Genomic DNA, 18,706 nt, shown 5'->3' on the forward strand with positions numbered 1-18,706 from the left:
ACATACAATACAGTTGAGACTATTGAAAAAAGATTTTAAATTACTGCCTTCACATTCTTCTTTGTTTAATGTACTTTGAAAATGTAAAGCTTTATTTAGGTGCAATTGACATGGATATTTAAATTGTACTATTTAGCTAAGTTTTCATAAATACCCAGCACCATAACAAGGACATTCCCTGTGATCCCGCTTCCACAAGTAACCAAGAATCCTTTTTCTGACCTGAAAGTTGCTTTGCATTTTCAAAATTCCTAAAAGGATCAAGTCCTCCAGCCGTTTCCTTGTAGCACAGGTGCCTTCAAAGCTAGTCCAGAGTTGACCGTTTTCTCTTTCCCCTTTCAATTGTCCTCCTCCTTTCCCTGGGCACTAAAGGACTTTGGAGAAGATGCTAAGATTGCCTCTCCATGTGCAATCCTAAATTCTGTTGACACTTCAAGATTTCTGTCATCCCTTAGTTCCTCCACCCCTCCTCACTAGCCTCTTTTAACCCCACTTCACTCTCTCACATCTCTGGCTGTAGGATTATCCTTCCAGAAGAATTCCTTCCCCAAGAGCAGGGAGCCTGTAGGTGGTGCGACCACCTCCAACCCTGTACTTCTGCCCCTGCTCAGCCCTTCTGGCCTCTGTCTGCCTCAGGAGAAACAAATAACCCTCTTCCTTTCCAAAACATAACCTTGGCGGTGCAGTGGTACACGCCTATAATCCCAGCAGCTCAGGAGGCTGAGGCAGGAGGATCGTGGGTTCAAAGCCAGCCTCAGCAATAAGTGAGGCGCTTAGCAACTGTCTCTAAATAAAATACAAAATAGGGCTGGGGATGTGGCTCAGTGGTCTAGTGCCCCTGAGTTCAATCCCTGGTAGAAAGGAAGAAAGGAAGGAAGAAAGAAAAAACAAAACATAACCCTTACCTTTGTGTTTTCAGGAACTAACCCGTGTAAACACGACAGAACCATTCTGTGCCTCGAAACTAAAAAATTCCTTTCTCAACATATTTTCACATAAAACCAGCAAATGTCATTTCTTTCTCTTACTCTGCTCTGTAAAATTCTTTGCCTTGGGGCTGGGGCTGGGGCTCAGTGGTAGAGCGCTCACCTTGTGCATGCAAGGTCCTGGATTCGATCCTCAGCACCACATAAAAATTAATGAATAAATAAAATAAATTTATTGTCTACAACTACAAAAAAAATATTTTAAAAAATTCTGTGCCTTGCCTGTTTCTCCTCCTGTCCCAGCTTCGGTTTCCTCCTGGACATGTGACTGCTGTGAGTTTGCAGGAGCATGAACTTCAGGCAGGTGGACACTGGGCTTTTCTCGTTGGCAGGACTTTGCAAAATGCCAGCCAATCAAATATTCACTGAGTCAACATATGCCATCATGCCCCGACACCTCCGGAAACTTCTCCTGTGAGGAAAATACCCCCAACCCCGCAATGTGGTAGCATGAGAAGCTTCTGGGATTTTTTTCCTACTTAAAATCCTCATTTTCTTGATTTCCTTGTCCATACTCTGCGTGTTTTTCTCCTTTCTTTCTAAACACTGTGTCTTCTTCCTTGGGAACCTTTCTTCTGCCTGCTCCCTCCATTTCAATGAACATTCTCCTTTAGTTTTTATCCTTTTCCTGTGTGATTTTCTCTGACATATGAAGAATATAAATGTGTTAGCTTGACTGCACATCAATGAACAAATCCATATTTTCAAAGCCAGATTAATTAAGATAGTGCAATATTGACATCAGGTTAGACAAGTAGATCAATGGAACAGAATAGGGAACAAATACATAGGTTCACCTGTATGAGGTTAAATGATTTTGAACAAAGTCCCCAATGCAGCTCAGCAGGTAGTCTTAAGAAAAGATGATAGAAAAGCTGGATCTTAACATGAAATAAACACTAGCATTGACATCTACATAGTAATATACAAAATATTAACTTGAGATAGATTTTAAATAGAAAAGTTAAAACTGTTAAGTTTCTGAAAGAATGTATAGGAGCACGTCTTTGTGACCATGAGAAATGAAGTTTTTTTTAAGGAAAATTTAAAAATCACTAAATGTTAAGGAAAAAGTTAATTTGACTTCATAAAAATGTTTACTAATCTGCTTGTCACAATATATTTAGAGGCTCAGGTTTAGCTCTGTGGTACAGGGCATCCTTAGCACACAGGAGGCCCTGGGTTAGGGCGAAGGTGGTGATAAGTGATAGAGCATTTCCCCAGCATGCTCTAGGCCCTGAGTTCCATCCCCAGCACCAAACACAGATACACACACCAAAAGATACATGAAGAAAATAAGACATTTAGGCTCTGAGAAAATATTCTCCATATATACATTCAATGAAAGATTTCTATAAATCAAGTGACTAAAAGAATTTAGACAAGATTTCAAAAAATAAGAAACATAGATATATGGATGGTCAAAAATTACCTGAAAAAATGATCAACACAATAGGTTATTAAATATGAGAATTAAAATTACAGTGAAATACTTCTACACACCTATTAAAATGGCTAAAGTTGGAAAGATTCATAGTGAGTACTATATGTTGGAGACTTATGAAGCAATTTTCTATCTCAACTGTTTTTTTTTTTCCTGAGTGTGATATGGCACTAACACTATGAAAAACATGTTGGTAGCTCCTTATAAATTTAAACCTGCATTGATGTAGCAATTCCACTTCTAGGTATCTACTTAAAAGAAATAAAAATATTTGTCTCCTCCTAAATTTGTAAGAGAATATTCACTGTTCCTTTATTTATATAACAAAACAAAAATTGAAAACAACCTAAATATCCAGCCAGAGAAAAACTGACAAAAATATTATTGCATGTTCATGCAATGGAATAATAACCAGCAATACACTAAAGAAGAATTTCTAACTCACATGCTTAATTGTAAAAAAATTTCATGTTTGGTGAAAGAAGCCAAACTTAAAACCCTGGGCCCCGCACATGCTAGGCAAGTGCTCCACCACTGAACTACACCCCCAGCCCACGATGGTGATGTTCTGAACACGTGGATATACTTAGCAAAACTCCTGAACTCTGCACTTAAGTGCTCTACATTTTACTCCATTTAATTATATCTTGATTAAAATTAATTAAAATACCAAATTTCCATGCCTCACCTCTCTCTTGAAGTCTACCTTTGTTAGTGATTGGTTGAGTATCTTCACTCAGACATCTCTAATTCAAATATAAGATGTCAGATGACATCAGTGTTTTCTTCCTGCTCTCAGCCCTTCCTCCCCTGCAGGTTCCACTCTAGGATAAGAGCATCGCCATAGCCTTTCCACCTGTCCCCAGCTGCACTGTGCTCCAAGCTCCTGCTGATCTAGTGCTGCTGCCTCCCTCCACTCACCCTCAAGATCACCTTCTGGACCTCAGCATCTCAAGGAGATGTTCTCCTACATTCTCGAGACCTGGGAGACGGAGGTCAGGCTGCACCTGCAGGTGGAGGGCAAGGCGGCCTGCAGCACAGGGGGACACTGCCAACTCGCCCCCTGGGAGAAACGCCTCCTCTGGAGTTCAAAGGCCACGGTGTCAAAACACCACAAGTTCTGATGTCCCTGTCATGAACCATCACCTGCAGGAAACCAGCAACACAGAAGAGACTACAGGAGGTCCATTGAGATGACATGGGATCAGTCCAGGGAAGACTCGAAGAGCGGAACCCGGAGAGAGTGCCTTTTAAGACCGTTGCAGAACAAAGCCAGCACATCCCTGCTGGTTTCAACAGCTACCGGGTCATTCCTGGTGAAAACCCATTCTTGGTTGCTGCCCTGGACGCAGAGCGGATGGCATGACCCCACATGTGAGCCTCTTTAAGGATGGCTCACAAGTGGGAAGACGTTAACAACCTCAGCAGGTCCCTTGGCTCTCTCACCTGGCGGCACTACTGCTGCTGGTGATCCCTGCCACTCCAGACGCTGTCATCTGCAGCTGGATTTTTTCCACCACGGTTTGTTTGGAGAGGAGGCATAGTTTCATCAAAAAATATATACACTACGTAAGTTATCTTAAAATAACAGATATATAAACAAACAAACAAAACCACCACCACCACCAAAAACAACAACAGGAGCGTCGCCACGGCGTCCTTGGGTCAGGCCTCGGGGTGTCAGGCCCACCCCTGCCTCCTTCTCCCTGACGCTGTCTGTTCTGCTCATTGTGACGGCTATGAGTCCTCCTCCAAGCCATCCCTTGCAGCTCCTCACCTTAGCGCCTCAGCCACTTAGAAAGCCCTGAGGTGGATTTCTTTTTTTGCATAAATGATGATGACATATTAGGGTACAGATGTCTTGTAATATGTTTAGTTTGGTGTTACGGTAATATCGGTCTTTGTTACTATTGTCTTTTTGTGTTTTATGTTTGAGCATTTTATATGATTCAATTTTTTCTTGTAGTTCTTTTCTTACTACGTTTAGTGATTGTCCATCTAAGACTCATCCAACTTCATATTCACATAACTCTATATTAATTTTCTGAGTGCAAAGACCTTATAGGACAAAATATTCTGATTCTTTCTTGTCCTTTGGATCACTGCCATCATTCATTTCACTTACACATAGTTGAATATATATGTTCATATGCATAAGCATTCATAATCAAATAGATTGTTTTAAAAGTATATATTGATGTTAGATTAACTAAGAAAAATAAATGTTTTTATTTTACTTTCACTTATTCATTCTCTAAGTCTCCTTTTTTCTTTATTTAGATCTGAATTTTGGCCTGTATCATATTCCTTCTTTCTGGAAGAACTTCTTTGAACATTTCTTGCAAGATAGGTATACCAGCAACAAATACCCTCAATGTTTATTTATCTGAGAAAATAGTTCTTTTTAAGTTTTGAAAAAATAATTCTATAGGCTAAAGAATTATGGGTTGATTTTTTTTTCTCTGAACACTTTATATATTTCACTCCACTTTCCTCTTGCTTGCATAGTTTCTGAAGAGAAGCTGCATTCATTTTTATATTTCCTCTCAATGGATAAGTTTTTTCCTCCTCAAAAAGAATATTTCTTTTTGGGGGGGGTGGGTAGCGGGAAATTAACCCAAGGACACTTGGTCACTGAGCCACATTCCCAGCCCTATTTTGTATTTTATTTAGAGACGGAGTCTCACTGAGTTGCTTAGCACCTAGATTTTTCAGAGTCTGGCTTTGAACTCGTGATTCTCCTGCCTTTGCCTCCTGAGCTGCTGGAATTACAGGTGTGCACAACGGCGCCTAACTAAGAATATTTTATTTCCTTCTGTTTATATGCCACAGTGTGGTTTTCTTTTATACAGTTATCCTCGTTACTATTCTCTGGATATATTGGGAAATGAATAGTTTTGTTAATTTTTTTGTTTGCTTAGAGTTAAGATATGCCACAAGTAAGCATACATGCAGCCTTCACTGTGGTTCACCTGGACAGAGTTGAAGCAGATCAATCAAGATTACACTTTTTTCACATTATTACTTAACTTTTCCCTATGCTAATTCCATAGGTAGTAAGAAAGTCAGAATGAAGGATGGGCTGCAGTGTTAGAATGCACAGGGCAAAGCTAGAACAATTGCTCTTGAGGAATGTGAGAAGCAGAACATTAAAGTCACCAAGAAAACCTCATGGGCTGAGATTGCGAATAGCTCCCAGAATCCATAAATGAACTTTGGCATGTCCTTTATGTCGCATGGTCTGGAAAGTTGGATTGCAAATTTTCCCAACTACCTGGCTAGTGGATGCAGAGAGATGCAACTGAGGTTCTCTGCCAATGAGGTGCACCCATGTGAAGCAGAGAGCGTTTCCTGTGAGAGTGGTTCTTAGGGACATCACATCTGTCATAGCTTTTTAGTAGTGGCAGCCATCAGGTTGTACCAGTGTCCCACTATTTCCTTGTCTCTAAATGGCAACCATGGTAGCATTACTTTGACACAACAACAGCTCTCTTATCCTCCCATCTGTAGTCCTTCCAAAATTCTACAAACATCTAGCCATCTGTAGAAAGAGTCTAAGGAACTTCTTTGTTAAATAATTAGGATGGATTTTATTTCCTGTATTCAATGTTTGACACTTCTCATTCCAGATGGAGAAAAGGATTTTCTAGAGTTGATCTAGGTCAGAAAGGGTCCTTGGCAGGAATTAGACTAGAATTAAGCTCCTTCATTTTCTTTCAAATATCCTACATCTGCATATATTTAAAAATTGTGTAATATTGTAGAAAATGTATGCTTAGACTTACTTAGTAGAATTCCACTTGGATTCCAGATTTTCTTTGACTACATGTTTGGCCTTGGACAAGTCACCTGATTTCTTAGCATCACACAAAGTTGTTATACATATTGAAATAATATTAAATTTCTTGACATCAAAGAAACTAAGAAATGATACGTGTTTCTCTTTTGTTTATCACATGAGTAACGTAAAAGTTGATTATAACACTCATGTTTATAGATTCTAACTGCAATATTCTCCTCTAAGATGGTTTGTGTTCTTTCTTTTTTATTAGCAATTTCCTGCTTATCAATGAACTATCTGGAAGATTTTCATATGTTTGAATGATGGTGTTCAATTGATGGTGTTCAGTTTTCTATTTCTTCCTCTCACTATTGAAATTTCTCTCTCTCTCTCTCTCTCTCTCTCTCTCTCTCTCTTTCTCTCTCTCCCCCCTACTTATAGCTGCTCAACTTCCACAGTGTACCATCCCAGTAGGCAGAAATGTCTTTCATTATTAAAAATCATCTCCTTGGGGGCATTGGGAGGAGAGAGAGAGAAAGAGAGAGAGAGAGAGAGAGAGAGAGAGAAATCACTACTTCCAATTAACAGGGAACCTCCAATACTCAATCTCACTTCACTTGATGTGTAGTCTCTGAGGAACTGAAGTCACAACAGAAGTTTATGGAAAATCAACAAATAAGAAAAATACAGGTGAATTTTCTGCTTGCATGTTGATGAGCCTGTAGAGAGACAGCATAATCTGCATAGAAAACAGGCATCCCTGAGTCTCCCTCAGGAGACTTCTTAAAGAGCAGCAACTCTTCTCTCAGTAATTCCAGTGGATAGAGTTTTATTTGCCCATTTTCTGTATTGAGAACCAGAAAAATTGGCTGCATCTGTTTCACACTCACGTTGCATGCAAATATATATATATATTAGACACCAGAATAAACTTTGATGTGGTGGATGGTCACACATCAGGCCTTTCTGGAATTAGTTCTAACTGAGTGAGGACCAAATTCATCTTTCCATCTCACACTGACTCTGGGGCCTGTATTGCTGCCTGTAGAAAGGCAGGCTGGGTTGTTCCAGCTCTTTCTCCTTTCTCTTCTGTCCCAGAGCATAGAGATGAATTTTCTTATATTATATTTTCTTATATATGAAACCACTGTACTTAATTTTCTAACTCCCAGATCTCAGTGGGCCACTAACTTTACAGCTTCCTTCAGTTGATCTTCTGGCTTTGGACTTATGAACAACATGAATCCTAAAAGGTAGACAACTGGGCAAGAGACTGTTTTCCTGTCTCAGGGATCTTGTCCCATCTCTAGCCGTTAGTATGGCAATGTCTATTAGTGTTCAAAGAAGCACAGTATCAGTGACCATTAACTGACTAGATGGAATTTGACACACTGAAAAAACTGCATAGGACTCACACCCTCTGTCTTCTTCCTAAGGTGGTGGACTTGTGTGTACCTACATTGAATGAGGTGAGAAATACATTATTCAGGCAAGAAGAAAGATGTGTTTAGGAAGAGTTTTAATTTGGTCTGAGTCTTTTAGTATTTTCAAAGTTCTTTTCTCCACATCCTGCCCCCACCCAAGTATAAAAGAAACTCATATTCATTCCAGAAAACATGAAAAAAGCAGCTTCTCTGTTAGGGGGTTTAACTGTTAAGAAAGATAAGCCACATCCAACTGGTTTAAACAAAATTTAATCTATTCAATGCATAGCCTATATGTCCCAGAATTGGAAGGAGGTTTTGCAAACTAGGTTTAGAAAGTGAAAATGAATTGTAGAAGCCATAGGAGGTGGTGGAGCTGGAGCCTTGGCTACAGTGGGAGGAGTTTCTGCTCAGCTTCTGTCTTCTGTGGCCCATAGCTTGGAACTCTTCTTTTTTTGCATCGTTAACTCATCAGGATGTGGAATCTTGTGGAAGGGTATCTGACTGGCTGGACTGAGGGCATATGATTATTTCCTGCTTATTTATATTTTTTAATTCCTGTAGAGAAAGGAAGAAAACTGAAATTACCTGGTCACCCATGCATAAGGTAAGGACTTGAAACCAAATTTGGGTGTGGCAACTACACTCCTTGAGGATACCCATGAGTCATGATTTTTACCTCCAGGTATTTAGGCTATTAACATAGGTCACTCTAAAACTGAGCCAGAGCTCATTTGCACATCCAATGGATGATGGCACAGTAAAGGGTATGTGGCTTTTGAAGTCACTGTTCTTCTTCTTTGATCTCATTTGTTACCCACTCTTGAAGAAGTAGCTGTACTCTTACAAGATGTTCAAGCCAGATGTAGAGAAGCCCATGGCAGAATAAACTGGGGCCTCCTCCAGCAAGGACCTACCAGCCGTGTGAGAGTCATCACTGTGGAAATACATGCCCCAGACCCAGCCAAGCTTCCACATGAGACTGCAGCCCCAGTGGCACCAAAGCTGCAGCCTCATGAAAGTCAGAACCTCTGCTGAGCCCCTCTCAGAAAATCTACCCACAAACATTGTGAGACAAAAAAATGTGTACTATTGCTTTAAGAAGCTGAGTTTGGGAATGAGCTATTACCCAGAAAAATGTAACAAATATATTGTCCCACCCAGACCCCTGGAGAGCCTTTGAACTGTCTATTGGGGGAGCTATTGTTCATGTCCCCACCTATCATCTTCCCCAGAGAACTGTTCATAGTGATGTACACTGTCTCCCCTGGAGGTATTTGGGAGACATGTCCTTCTTTATCTCCCACTCCCTGGCATGACATGTAGCCACATCTTAGGTATTTAGTCCAAAGATCTCTCTCCTTTATCTCAAAGAGGAAATGGCACTGTGGTGCAGATCATACTCCAGAGCTCCCCAAAGAACAGGTAGGGTGACACTGCTCTTGAAAACACACCTCTTTTGTTTCTCTCTTTCTGTTTTAGTCAGCTTTGGTGTCACTGTGTTAAAAATACTCAACAGGGCTGGGGATGTGGCTCAAGCGGTAGTGCGCTCGCCTGGCATGCATGCGGCCCAGGTTCAATCCTCAGCACCACATACAAAGATGTTGTGTCCGCAGAGAACTAAAAAATAAATATTAAAAAAATTCTCTCTCTCTCTCTCTGTCTTTTTAAAAAAATACTCAACAAGTACAATTGTAGAGGAGGAAAAGTTTACTTAGGCTGGTGGTATCTGAGGACTCAGTCCATAGATGCCTGACTCCATTGATCTGGGCTCAAGGTGAGGCAGCACATCATGGCAAAATGGCCCACCAGAGGAAAGGTGCTCAGTTCATGGGGAGGTCAACAGAGGGTGGAGGAGAGATGGTGAGAGAGAGGAGAAGAGAGAGATGGAGAGAGAAAGGGACCCACTGAAAGAAAACACTTCCAGAACATACCCCAAGGACCCACCTCCTTCAGCTATGCCCACCTGCATATAGCTACTACCCAGTCACTCCATTCAAACTGGATATACTAATAAGGTTATAGCTCTCATAATCCAAATATTTTATCTCTGAACATTTCTGAATGAACAAGAGATTTGGGGGATACTTCATTCAGAAACCATAACATCTCCTATCTTGCTTTCTTCACTCACTGCTTGAGAACATATTCTCAGTACATAATTTCCCATCTCTGGTTCTGTTTATAGGAAACCTAAGATAGAATGTAGCTAGGAAGAAACAACAAATGCTGTAAGAAAATGCCATCGGTAGTGTTGATTAAACAATAAAACTTATTTCTCATGGTTCTGGAAGATGGGAAATCCCAAATCAAAGTGTCAGCATGGTTAAGTTCTGATGAGAGTTCTATCCTGGCATGTAGATGACCTCCTTCTCACTATGTTCTCATCTCAGAGAAACAGGGCAAGAAAGCTATCTTGGGTCTTATAATTGTCATGACCTAATTACATTCCAAAGCCATTGCCTCCTAATATCATTGCATCAGGTGTTATGATTCCAACATATAAATTTTGGGAGGACACACACTTTACTTTCATAGTAAATGACAGGCAGTCAAGCACAATGTTTAACCAATGCAGCCCACCCTTTTGCCAGCTCAAATATATATAAAGTATACATATTTATACTTTTCAATGTGTTCTTCCAAATAACCACAGTTTCCTGTTCCAACAGAGACAGCCATCTTCTCCATGAAGGAAAATAATCCATATCTTGTCAATGAATGCAATTAGCCACAAATGCATATACTTCCTGGGTCTTGTTTAGTCTTCTATTCTTTTGTGATCCTGTTTCAATACCTTGTAGCTTATGAAATGATAAATGTAACCACCCTCATCTACCATTGTCAGCAATGGTAGAGAGAGAAGAGAGAGAGAGGATCAGCATTATTTAAAATATTTAATATTGTGACTAGGAAAATTGGAACAATAATACCTGATCTTGTGGGGAGCATCAATTGGGAACATGTATATTGATGCATTCATTTAACAAGTAGTTTTAGATCATCTACCAAGAGCCAGCACTGGGGCCAGGAGCTCTGGAGACACAATAGTGAATGAAGCAAAAATAGTTCCTGACCACCTGGACCTTTTATTAAATGAAGTTGAACATAAGTAACAAATCACAATCCTGAGGAAGGTTTCCAACAGATACACTGTCAGCTCTTCTCCTGTCCTGGTCGCCTTGCTGCTGCTTAGCTATCTCCTACTTTCAGCCTTCCAGAATTCAGAGACTGTAAGGTGCCTTTTGTGACTGTCAAAGTCTTTCTGAAGAGAGAGCCACATCCCAGTGCCAAGCAGCAAATGGAGGGAAGAGTTCAGTTTTCTCCACAGAGCATCAAGTTGGCACCATATTGGCTGAGTCTTGTTGTCATTTTGCCATGACTGTAGGTTTATGGAAAAATGTTAAGCCCTACCAGGAGGCAGAGAGAAAGGCTTTCATCCTATGCCTGACTGTATATCCTATTGCTCCATGGGAAACCCCCACCCACTTAAATGTGCACAAACTTTCATTTCAACCACTTTGCAAGGTGTTGGCTTAGACTCCTGAGAAGCCTAGCAGGCAGCAGGTCCATGTCTGGCTGGGAAGAGCATGAGGAGAACACAAAAGAAGGAGGAAAATAAAGTAATGTATTTTGCCAATGAACTTGCAGACCCTGAACTTCATGCAAAGGGGAAAGTTTAAAACAATGTATTTTGGTGGAATCTCTGTAGCCCGCACCTCACCTCCCCAGCATGCTTTCTCCCTAATATCTATTCTCATTGCCATCTCTGCCATTTACTACCTGGACCCTCTTGGCTGTCTTTGTCCTCCTCTTGGACCCACTAATCATCTGGACCCACCAGTCTTATGGCCTAGGCATGACATATGTATACCATGTGTAAACACCACTCACCATTAACAGCACCATCCAATGAGAATCAGTGTCACAAGGGTAAGCTTCAAAGTGGCTTAGGGATGGAAGTGCCTGGAATAAAAGCTGACTTGATGTCCCAATTAACACATTTCATAATTCTATTTCCTGCCCTTGCAGGTTTGCAGTCACCTCCCTCTCATTTCTGTGAGAGACAGAGATGGAGTTGATAGAGAGGAAGGAACTTAGTAATGTGATAGTTTTGTGGATGACTTGATACACAGGCTTGAATTATGCACATTAGGCAAATTAGGGAATGAAGGAGGAAGACAAAAACGACAGAACGACAGTAGGAGAAAATGTCATCCCGAGTAATAGTATTAATATAGATTGAGGCTTGGCTTGTGAGGGTGGCTGGAAAAATTGAGAGCAGAAAAAACCAGCCACATTGACTTTTATTTCAGGGTGAAAGAGAGAAACTATTTCCAGACACTTTCTTCTCTGCTGGGGACAAACCAGCTATGGGGCTGCTCAATAAGATAACGGGGTGGCCTCCATCATGGCCCAACCTGTTTATTGACTCTAGTGTAGGTCTTTGATGGAAATAAAGCTAAATACACAGAGAACCTGGGAAAGGTCAGCTTGGAAGATGTGGTGGTCTCTGAGAGTATTCAAAGAACTTTGAAACGTCTCTATGGACTGGGCAGCCTGAAAGCCCACCCTAGGATGGCTCTTCTAGGGCTGCCTAGCCCCATCTTATTCACACAGGCAAGTGCCTGCAGAGGGCAAAGCAGGCCCTGCTGAACCCATTGGCACACACAGATTTTCAGAGGCCAGGGCCATGGGGAACAGAAGACCCCCCTCCACCTGAGCCATCTCTGGCTTCATTTTCCTGCCTCCAGTTTCTCCCCAGCTTGTTTCTGTCCTCTGTTCAGCTTACACACACCTCTTTACTAATCTTTCCAAGCCATGAAACCCATCTTGTCCCTTCTCACTTAAATATCTGTCATGGATCCCCAGTCCTAAGTCTGGTCACCTGAGCATGGCATTCCAGACCTGTCATAACCAGAAGAGCTTTCTCTGGATCCTGCCATCTTCCCCTCACATCTGGGACTTTCACCCAAGCCCAGGTCTCCCCAGTCTGCCAGTTCCTTTGCTTCTACATGGATGCACACCTGCTGTGGTACTGGGCCTTCTTTGGCTTAGGTCTCCCCCACTCCTTTGTTTTTTCCAGTGGGCTCTCTGTCTACCCAGGTCAAGTCAAAGTTCAAGAGGCTCCTTGCTTAAGCTTTTCCAGGCATTTAAGTTGCCTTTGCATGTTCCTGAGGACCTCTCTTTGAATCTCTGCATTCTCACAGTTCTCACTGCTTTGTAAACATTTGCCTGTGTGTCTGGTTTTCCTAGGGCTGCAGCTCCCAGAAGAGAGAGAGAAGAGAGGACAAGTGGCTTCAGTTTCTGTATATCTGCAGTGTCTCACATAACATAGACCTTCAATCAATGAGCAGAAAAGAAAGAGAGGGAGAGAGTAAGAGACAAAGTAAAGAGTGTGCAGGAAGAAGGGGAAACATGTATAGCATTGTTATCTGTGTCACAATGCTATTGTCATTTTACATGGCCAGCCAGTTAAAGACAAGATGAGCCGAGTTCTCTTTAGAACTTCCTCAATGTACAGATGTTAGCCAGGCTACATGATGCATCTAGTGACTGAGAGCTAACCTAGGCTTTGTAGATCCAGATTTCCAAAAGTTGAATCCCATTGAAGTCACTGCCACTGGTGAGGTTATGTGAGCTTCAGCTCTATTGTCAGCAAAATGGTAGGAAGGTATTGAGGATTCAACAAGGCAAAGTACTTGAAGGACTTTGCCCAGAGCCTGGTACATAGCACATGCTCATTAAAAATTAACAGACTGGTCTCATCCTGGGAAAGCTGCCATTATTACAGATCCCCCATGGATGGCCTCTTACAAGCCTCTCCTGCCCAGATTCTTCCCCATGATCTAAACTTCTCACTCTCTTTGCTGCCTGGATAGATATGTCAGGGAATGCCCAATAGCCACTGGGATCTTGGTGATCAGGAAACATTGTCACTGTCACACAAATATCCACCAAAGCACCTTGGCTATATCATTGTCTTAGAAGCAGAAGACTTAGCAAGGATCCATAGATCTGAAAGCAGGAGGCTCAGTTCTTCCACTGTGATCTGTCAGTCTGGAGAACCCAGAATGGGTACTGAACCCATGCACAGGGGCTTCTCATCAAGATAATATTGTGTTTTCCCCTCATGTTTGTAGGGTGTGATGTCCCTTCCTGGAGCAGCAGTGCCTCCTCCCAATCCTGATGGTGCTTCTCTGTGTAAATGTTGGCACAGCAGCCCAAGAAACTTGGTGGCATTTCCAGGTTTATTTGTTAAGACCTTCTTGGGAGTTGGGGAAGAAGGTGTACTGGTTTTCTCTTCATTACCTAAATACAACAGGAAGTCCAGAGATATTAGACCAGTGTCACTCTTGCAGGCTGTGCAGATCCAGTTCAGGGCAAAGGACATATTCCCCTGCACTCATGGTGTCAGAGAGATATTTTCAGCTCCAGCCCTCTCCAGGCACTGGCTTCCACTGGAGTGTCCCCTTTGCACAAGGCTACATCTTCTTCCAAAACAGCAGGCCTCCAAAGACTGGTAAAGCCTGGTAATAATAACACAGACCCTGGCCACACTCAGAGTGATGGCCCATCTTCAGAGTCCTCACAGGGTTGGCTGATGGCTTTATTCAGGTTCATCACAGCCCAGTCTCTGTCACTATGATACTTGCTTTTTTTAGGGATAGGATCCCTAAAAACAGCAGGGCTGTTAGTTACAGAAGCCAGGGCCTCATGCACATGGAAAGCACTCGGCCATTGAGTGACATCCTCAGCCTCCAGCCCCAATCCTTTTCCTCCCTCCCATCCCACTAAATGTCCTGAACATTGTCCATCCCAGAAGTTGCTTCCTGGGGAATCTGCAACCTCCAGCCCATACCAGGAGGAAGGGACCAAGGTGAGGCTAGAACACAAGAGCCAACACTCTTGATGATGACATCTGTGGTCTATTTCTATGGTGTTGAGCCCTGAATCAGGATCTGGGAATGAAGTCCTTCACAGATGACCCTGTACTCCATGTCTTCCATGTTTGAAAGGTGCCAGGTACCAGACTTATAATTACTGACAGGAGTGCTAACCTTACTTCAGGAAGAGAGGACAGGATGTTTGAGTTGTCTTGTTACACAGCAAGAGCTGACTGTAACATTCTCCTCTAGTAGGAAAACATTCCAGATACACATGCATACCCAATAGCCCAAATTTATTGAGTACCAATACTGTGCCTGGCTTTGTCCTCAGTGTTATTGCTCATTTTCTGCAAGACATGTCAGGTCTTGATTTACATGTGCTTATACACCTAATCATATAATTAAAATTTAATCCAAATATTTTAAGTCCAGTTTTATCAGGACTTCCCCCTGCAATTAAAGTCTCTCTTATTTGTGTATTTAAGCACTGATGGCCCTGGCTACAAAGTCACACAGCCTGTCTACTAATCCCTGCCAAGAAGCAAGAGAGGTGGGGTGTTGGCCTGGGTGGGTCAGAGTTCCAGCGGCCCTACTGCTGCCTGGAGCCAGTGCCTAGGGAGTAAAGGCTCCCTGACCTGTCAGACCTGTCATCTGCAGCAGCCAGGCCTTGGCACAGCAGGGAGGCCTGCTGCAGAAGCCCATGCCATGCATCACTGCAGCTGGGTCCACAACCTCAACTTCCCACTACTCAACCTCCATTGAGAAAATGGAAGTGGGCAGACATGAATGAATGGTGGGAATATAGCATTAGATCATTTCCAAACCTGATTGGCCAAAATCTGGACCAATAGCATTGGTACATTTTTCGAACCTTAATTAGCATAACTTTGAGCCAATCACAGTAACCCAAGGGCTATATAAGACCCCGTGCCAGACACATTTCTCAGAAGATTGAAGACAGCAGAAGAAGACATCGGAAGAGGAGAAGGGAGAAGGAGAAGGGAGAAGGCAGCGGCGGCAGAGGCGGCAGAGGCGGCAGAGGCGGCGGCGGCGGTAGAGGCGGCGGCGGCAGAGGCGGCGGCGGCAGAGGCGGCGGCGGCAGAGGCGGCAGAGGCAGAGGCAGAAGCGGCGGCGGCGGCGGCGGCGTCGGCGGCAGAGGAGGCGGCAGCGGCAGCGGCAGCGGCAGCGGCGGCGGCAGAGGAGAAGGCAGCGGCAGCGGCGGCGGCAGAGGAGAAGGCAGCGGCAGCGGCGGTGGCAGAGGAGAAGACGAGGGCAGAGAAGATGCAGTGTGTTGAACTGCGAGTCTTCTACACTGATCTTCAACAAATACTTGGTCCATCTGGCCTGAGGATTCCATTCTTCGTGTTTGTGGGAGAAGACCTTTAAAAGAAAAAGACGTCGAGGGTGAGTTGCTGGGGTGTGCTGCTCTGCACAAAATACCTTATTTTATTTATTTATTTTTATGCGGTGCTGAAGATGGAATCCAGGGCCTAGCACGTGCCAGGTGAGGGCTCTACAGCTGAGCCACAACCCAAGCACCCCCCCCACCCCAAGTCTTGAACGTTCTTATAGTGAGTTTTTCCTCTTTGTAGTTGTTCTTGTTATTGACAAATCTAAACGATGTTTTTGTCTTGTGAAAATTGTTTTTCCCAAAATCCAGTATATCCATCATTGAGGTATCTGAAAGTTAGGCTTCAGGATCCTAATGTAAGATAACATTGGGTAGCTAGTACTAAGTTCAGGAGGAACCAGGAAAAAATATGAAGGGAAGGACAAAAAGAACCCCTGAAAAATGTAACATGTCAGGTCTTGATTTACATGTGCTTGTACACAAAACACCATATGATTAAAATTTAATCCAAATATTTTAAATCTAGTTTTATCAGGATTTTTCCTCACAAGTTATATCTTATTTGGCTTTGAACTTAGTCGTTGAATAATTAATGCAATAACTAATTTTGCTAGAAATAATTTTAATATTTTCCTCCTTGTTTCATCTATTCATTTCATCATTTTCTTTCCATGTCTTTTACATTTGCCTTTACCTCATATTTAGTTTATTATTCTGAGAACATGAAGGAATTTTTTTCAAATACTTGATTGAATTATCACATAAGGTTCTCATGAATGGGATATGCCATTCTGACCAAGATTTGATAGTTTCAAAGATAAAATTAACCTGTGGCACTTGAGAAAGGTAGATGTCTATGCAGTTTCTTACTTTCCAGGATCTTGGCTTCTATTGGATATTGATATTGAGCAATATCCCCATCCTCAACAATTTAAGTTACTCAGCATTAAAAGAGAATAAAATTATGGCATTTGCATGTGAATGGATGGAGTTGGACAGTAACGTGCCAAATGAAATAAGTCAATCTCTAAAAACCAAAGGCAGAATATTCTGATAAGTGGATGCTGATCCATAGAGGAGAGGGGTTAGACATGGAAAAAATGAAGAAATATACTGTTTTTAACTTTAAAATACAATAATCCTTTGGTATTCATTCAATTTCTTTAATATATACAGTACCATTCAGATCATCTACTTATTTTTGTAGTAGGCATTTTGGTAGATTTTGTCTTTCAAGAAATTATTCCATTTCATCTAGGTTTTCAAATTTCTGATTACATAAGTATTCATAATATTACTTTATTATCCTTCTAACATTCAGAGAATATTTAGGAATGGCCTCTTTTTCATTTCCAATATTAGTAATTTATTATTCCTCTTCTCTCTCTCTCTGTCCTTTTAGCTACCTTGATTAGATTCTTACAAATTTTATCTTTTCAAAAGACCATCTTTTTATTAATTTTCTCTTTTGGTATCCTGTTCTCAATGTCATTGAGTTCTGCTCTAATTTTAATTATTTCTTTTTTTCCTTTTATTTAGGATTTAGTCTGCTTTCCTTTTTCTGGTTTCCTAAGTGAGAAGCTTAGGTTATTGATTTCAGATCTTTCTTCTTTAATATATGCATTCAACATTACCAATTTTCCTGCTGTTTTTAATGTTCCCCACAAATTTTTATAACTTGTAATTTGATTTTTGATTATTTTGAAATGGTTTTAAATTTCTCTTGAGATTTCATATTTGTCTCATGTCACTTTAGAAGTCTTTTTTTTTTTACCCTTCCAGTCAGTATTCAGGGCTTTTCACTATCTTCCTATTGTCAGTTTCTAGTTTATTCATTGTGATCTGAGATTAGGCAGTGTAATTTCTACTTGTATGATTGTTAAGGTGTATTTTATGATCCAGAATGTGGTTTGATTTGGCTGGTTTTTCATGTGAGCTGGAGAGCAAAATGTATAATTGTATATATGTGAATTAAATACAGCTAATTAGTATTAGCACAATGGAGTCAGACTAATTAAAAATAAGAAAAAAATTGTTTTTGCATTTTTCTTTCACTTTGTCTAATACTCATCATGTCTATATGTAGATTTGTTTTCTGAGCTGTGATATTTTCTTTTCCTCTGAGGCATTCCTTTTAATACTTCTTGCAGGGCAAGGTATACTGTCAAAGAGTACCTCAATTTTTGTTGATAAAGTGTTGTTGATCTCTGCTTCACATTTGAAGGATAATTTTACTGAATACAGAATTTTAAGTGGGTGGTTTTTATATTTCAATGCTTTAAATATGTTGCTGCGTTTTTTTATTTGTAAGGTTTCTTAGCAATGTCTGATAAATTCCATGCTTGCTCCTAAGAGCTAAGGTGTTTTTTTTTTTTAATAGAACTTCTTTCAATTTATTTTTCTTTATATTTGGTTATCCACAGTTTGAATATGGTATGCTTAAGGTATTGATATTTTTTACATTTATACTGATTGATGTTTTATGAGATTTCTATAAAGATCTGATGAACATGGCAAAGAAAATTAAGATTTATAAGTAAGATATAAAGCTATCAAATAGATATGTTCCATGATGGAACATGGACAATATGTAATTTGAAATGTTCCAATTACTACGTATAAAATGCTGGAAATCATAGTAACTATGAGTGGTAATGGCTATATTAATTAATTTGACCATGGTGATCAATACATGATATATACATGATGTGCACATATGTGTATACATACAATCGTTTTGCATACTTGAATATATATAGATTTATGTGCTGATTAAACATTTTAAAGTAAATAATAACTATCAACAAATTTAATTTTAATAATGTAATTT

At 40.9% G+C, this 18,706-nt stretch overlaps 1 protein-coding gene across 1 annotated transcript in view; it reads left to right on the forward strand.

Moving 5' to 3' along the window:
- Positions 1-18,706, forward strand: part of LOC144366446 (uncharacterized) — an 82,817-nt gene that overhangs the window by 41,132 nt on the left and 22,979 nt on the right. The window contains exon 2 of the mRNA XM_078020726.1: positions 15,473-15,929. Coding sequence (XP_077876852.1) covers positions 15,473-15,911 — 439 coding nt within the window. The 3' untranslated portion in view covers positions 15,912-15,929. The remainder of the gene's footprint in view (positions 1-15,472; positions 15,930-18,706) is intronic.

Source organism: Ictidomys tridecemlineatus, chromosome 9, assembly GCF_052094955.1.
Source record: "Ictidomys tridecemlineatus isolate mIctTri1 chromosome 9, mIctTri1.hap1, whole genome shotgun sequence".
In the NCBI taxonomy this organism is placed as follows: Eukaryota; Metazoa; Chordata; class Mammalia; order Rodentia; family Sciuridae; genus Ictidomys; species Ictidomys tridecemlineatus.